The 5,025-nt window shown below is 38.1% G+C and overlaps 1 protein-coding gene across 1 annotated transcript; it reads right to left on the reverse strand.

The window, feature by feature from the left end:
* Window positions 1-392: 392 nt before the first annotated feature.
* LOC132286415 (protein NRT1/ PTR FAMILY 2.11-like) lies at window positions 393-4,790 on the reverse strand. The gene is made up of 4 exons (XM_059788745.1): window positions 4,330-4,790; window positions 4,015-4,232; window positions 3,014-3,573; window positions 393-2,324 (listed from the first exon to the last, which is right to left on the reverse strand). The coding sequence occupies exons 1-4, from the start codon at window positions 4,403-4,405 to the stop codon at window positions 1,424-1,426; spliced, it is 1,755 nt and encodes a 584-aa protein (XP_059644728.1). The 5' UTR covers window positions 4,406-4,790; the 3' UTR covers window positions 393-1,423.
* Between the last annotated feature and the right edge of the window lie 235 nt (window positions 4,791-5,025).

Here is a 5,025-nt window from a genome sequence, read left to right on the forward strand (position 1 = left end):
TCAACGGCGGCGGAATGAAAAACTGTTATATGGGAACATAGCCGAGGACAAGGAGATTCTACTGTTCAAAGGCGTTTCTCCGGAATCTAACTCGAAGTGGCCCAAAACCTCTTCCGAAGTCTAAGATCCAAAAACTTCAAAAATTCGTAAAATAATCACCGCGCCTCCGAAAATTAAATTCGGTGACTGTGTGATAGAGAACGACGAGAGAAATATTTTCCATCAAGGAACCAAGACCGGAAACCCGACCGATTGATCGGAAAATGGAGAAGAAACTTGAAGCTTAAAAGGGAAAGAAAAAGATAATAAAGCAAGAGAGAGAGCTGGAGACTCACGCGGAGAAGAAAGGAAAAAAAGATGGTCAGACAATGACCATGTGGTCATTTAAAAAGACCACATTTAAAAAGACCACCACCAACTGCGGGTCTCACGTGCTAATAAAATGACCATTTCGTCCTCTTAAGCATATATACACACACTAAAAACACTATAACCACACGTCTCTTGGCACGTAGTCACCCAAACATGCACCAAATAAATAAATATGAAGTCTAACGACAACAAAATAAAATAATCCTGTGCATAAAAAAATCTGAGTGCGGGTTCCGCTCGGGACCTCCCGACACGAAAATCTGAAAAATACCAAAATGGCCAACAATACATTTCTAAAATTTCTAAACTCGAAGAAATGCCCAAACAAACTCTTGTGACTCACCCGGCACACCCCACGGTGTCCGGCACGCAAAACGAGGTACGAAAAGAAAAATCCCCAAAAAATAAAAATAAAAAATTCCCCAAAATGGAAAATAAGGAAAATCAAAAACAATGGTCCTCGGACCATCTAAAATTTCTCAAAAAAAGTTGGATTGTTTTTTCTATTGTAGCATTTTATTATTATTATTATTATTTTTGTTTCCTCTAGTTCCTCTTAAAAGTTTGAGACTTCAGAAAGAGAGGCTATATCATCCCTCCCTACATAATTTTATGGAATTGTACAATGTTTGTTCAAAAGGGAACACTATGACTATGTTGCATATTTGTGATTATAGTGCTTGAGTTCATTTTCAAGTGATTGTTGAAACTTCAATCCCTTGAATCAGGTGCCTATAAGTGAGACAGCAGGAACCATATAGTTTTGAATTTTGAATCTAATCATGCAAACAATAACAATGACACAACCACAGCACACAATGCAGCCTCAAATAAACAATCTGCAATGAATAGCTGCAAGAGAGAACAAGTCTTTTTTCTTCATTTAGGAGCCATGTTAGATGAATGTCTCATGCATTGAATGAGAGAGAAGTGAGAAATCATTTTTGTTTTTTTTTTTTTTTTGGGAGTTGAGTAACTTGTGTTCCATTGTTCAAATATGAATCAGAAGACAAAAGCTTTCTTCTAACATCATACTATAAGAATATTAATATCAAACACTAGTTTCTTCAGATTTCATTTGTTCCATGGCCATATCTAGGGTGTTGTCACCGGTCCCTTTATACTTATACCAGTTAGCACAAACTAGAAAGTATCCCAAATTCAAGACCTCCAAAGCAGTAATAAGGTAATAGAAGTAATCCAATCTCCCCCTGTTAAGATCTTCAGCCAACCAGTTTCCTGATGATGATCCATCTGTCGTACTGTGAACTACTGAGACCAAGAAACTACTCAAATAACTTGACCCTGCAAAGCCACAGAACAAGAATGACCCTGCAAAGCTTCTCATGTTTTCTGGGAACTGCTTGTAGTAAAATTCAACTTGGCCTATGACCGTAAAAGCTTCAGAAATTCCAACTAATGTCAATTGAGGTACAAACCACAATCCTGACATGGAAGAAATGGCACCTTTTCTTGGGACTGTCCCTAATGTTGGCTTAGTAAGAGCCAATGTCCTCCTTTTCTCTTCAACTAAGGCAGATATAACCATAGTGAGAACTGATAGAACCAAGCCAACACCCATCTTCTGGAGGATTGTGATACCATCTTCCTTTTTGGTGAGTCTTCGAAGCAATGGGACTATGATCCTGTCATAGATGGGTATCCAGATAGTGAGGCTCAACATGGAGAAGACAACGTAGGATGCGGCTGGGATCGTGAAATTGACGTTGCCTAATCGCCTATCACTTTGGATTGCCTGGAAGACTAGGTAGGTTTGCTGTTGGACCAAGACAACATTGTAGACAAGGCCTGCAAACCATATGGGAATCACTCTCAATAGGCATTTTACCTCTTCAGCTTTCTGGATACTGCAAAGTCTCCATGGTTCAGCTGCTGATCCATCTGAGTTGATTTGGTCTTCGGGGGTAATGATGGCTGCTTTGTTGAGAAATCTGAACCAACATCATTTTATTTAGTTAATTATCGAGCAGTGTCTGGTTAAATTTAGTTAAATTATCGAACAGTTTTCTTCCATAATGCCCATTATCCACCATTGATTCACCCTATATATGCAGCATAGTGGGGAGAGGTTCAATGGAATTTCAGATGGGCATCCACATACTCGTTTTGTCATTGTTCTAAGTGAAAGAAGGCTTAGGAGATCAACAATTTAAGCAAGGTCCTGTCTAGAGTTTTCTATTGAAAAATATCTTGGTTCATGAGTCATCTGGATGGGGTGTGGAATGAAAAATGGCATAGAAAATGGAAGTAGGAAACATGGAGAGAGAGTAATTTAAGTACCGATAAACTTATTTGAATATGAAATCTACAGACAACTATTATTTGATTTCTAACAATCTAAAGGATAATAAGACTGTAGACCATATGGTAGTGTCAGTTAACCAAAGCACCATGCAAAATCATGAAGTTGAATTCAATATTCGAGTATAATTTGTAATTGTCAGCTATAAATTGATTACCTGTTTATAACTTTCTATTGATTGCTAGTTTAGATTTCTGAGTGTCCTTCTCTAGGACTTTGGTTGTTTTGATGTGGGTATGCCCTCATTTGCTTCTTTGTACTATTCGATCTGTTTATATTCAATATACTCCATTCATTTAGGAAAAAAAAATTGATTACCTGAACTGATCTGTGTAAGGAAGCTTTGCATTGATATAATTGATGGTCATATGATTGAAAAGGGAAAGCCATGGTTGCTCTGGCAACTTTAGTTGCCTCTTCCTGATTGCAGCCACTATGACTTGCACCACGCCTGTCAAAGGACTACCTTGCGGTAACACTATGACATAAATTCTCGTACCAATGAAGAAGAACGCGCATGACAAGAACATCAGAAAAGTTGGAATGGCTAATCCCAGAGACCAACTCACATCAGATTGCACATAAACAATGACTGTCAATGATACCATCATCGCGAAAGTGAAGGTGAAATAGTACCAATTGAAGAAGCTGCTGATTCCCCTCTTCCCGGATTCAGTTTTGGGATTGAATTGGTCTGCTCCAAAGGCCAAGTTACACGGCCTTATGCCACTGGCGCCTACTATTAGTAGTCCGAATGAGCTTAGTAGGAAAGTCATTTGCCATGGTGTTGGATCAATGCATGTGCTACTTTCTTCCTTTCCACATTGAGGAGGATGTAGCTTTGAGATTGCTGCTGTTAGTGTTAGCACAAACATCCCCTGTAGTAGATTAAAAGATGATTTAGATCCTGTTATACAAGTGAAGGACTTGAGTTCATTGAAAGAAAGAATAGGAGCCTGTTTGGTTCAGTTTTCAAAATACATTTCTCAAGAAATTAGAAAACAGAAAACTATTTTAAGAGAATTATAAAAGAACGCTCTTTGAAAATAGACATTTTTTTAACTGTGAAAAAAACTGCAATCAAACAAGTTTCTGTATAGTTTTCTAATAAAACTGAACCAAGCTGGCCATGGAATTAAAGCTTATTCAATTGAAGTATACACTATTTGAAGTTAGAAGCTCTGTGACGACAAGCCTTATCCGAATATATGACAAGTTTATGATATAGTTATGACAAGTTTATGATATAGTTTAGATATAGATGTCTATAGTTACTGCCAAATTTGAGCAAAACAAATTGTGGGTAGTAGTAGTGGTACCAAGAAAGAGGATATGGAAGCAAATCCCAAAGTTTTGTATCTGCCAAAATAGGTGTCTGAGAGGAAAGCTCCCAGCAAGGTACCGAAGTTGCAAGTACCATTGAAGATGTTGATGAGATTTGTTGCTGTAATGGATTTCATGTTGAAGACAGTAGTAAGATAGACCAGGAGGTTGGATGATGTGCCAAGCGTCCCCAGCTTCTCAAAGGTCTCATTTCCTGCAATTATGCGACATTAGTTAGTAGAAATTGGAGAAGAGAGAGAGAGAGGTTCTTTCTCTGCCATTATTTGCGAACTCTTGTGTTCATGTATTACCTATGACAAAGGGCATGGCTTTAACACCTCTGTACTTGGGCTCAATGCTAGTAGCCACTTTCTCATTCTTTTCCATGGTTTCTCAAAGAATAATTATTTTGTTCTATCTTCTCCTCTTGCTTATAATAAGTATTAAGGAGAAGAAGAGAGTGAATTATTTATATATACTTGTCGAAGCTTATCCTCTGGTGGAGGTCATTCCGGGGTGGTGTCCACTCTCCCTTCAGAAGTAACCTCCACCCTCTCCAGTGCATTGAACCGTCCCGTGTGAATTCATACTTGATACTTTTTTCAGATCTTTCTCACTAGTGAATCACTACGACAACGATCTCCAAGATTTTTCAACATTTAACTGGTGTTGGAAGTCCGCAATTGTGACTGGTTGCACTTGCAAACAAAATGTTCGCAAAGGCGAAGGGATGTTTAGTTACAACTTGGAAAGACAGCAAAGGGATGTGTCATGCATGTGTCACTCACTGTATATACCCATGCTTCACTATTGATTTTTCAGTTCTCTCATTTGGCAATATGCAAGCTGCGCATATCAACAAAATTAGGTCCTCCTCATGGTTTTAGTACTCAAATACAAGACCATTGCTTATCGTTTAGTTTATGCAACTACTCAAATGCATCATCACCTTTTAAGCAAAAAGTACTCGTATACATTGCTTAGATTTTTGGTAATGATGTTCAAAT

The sequence above is a fragment of the Cornus florida genome, unplaced genomic scaffold, assembly GCF_030987335.1.
Source record: "Cornus florida cultivar Cherokee Brave unplaced genomic scaffold, ASM3098733v1 CherokeeBrave_3.0.0_Hap2_Chr11, whole genome shotgun sequence".
Lineage (NCBI taxonomy): Eukaryota > Viridiplantae > Streptophyta > Magnoliopsida > Cornales > Cornaceae > Cornus > Cornus florida.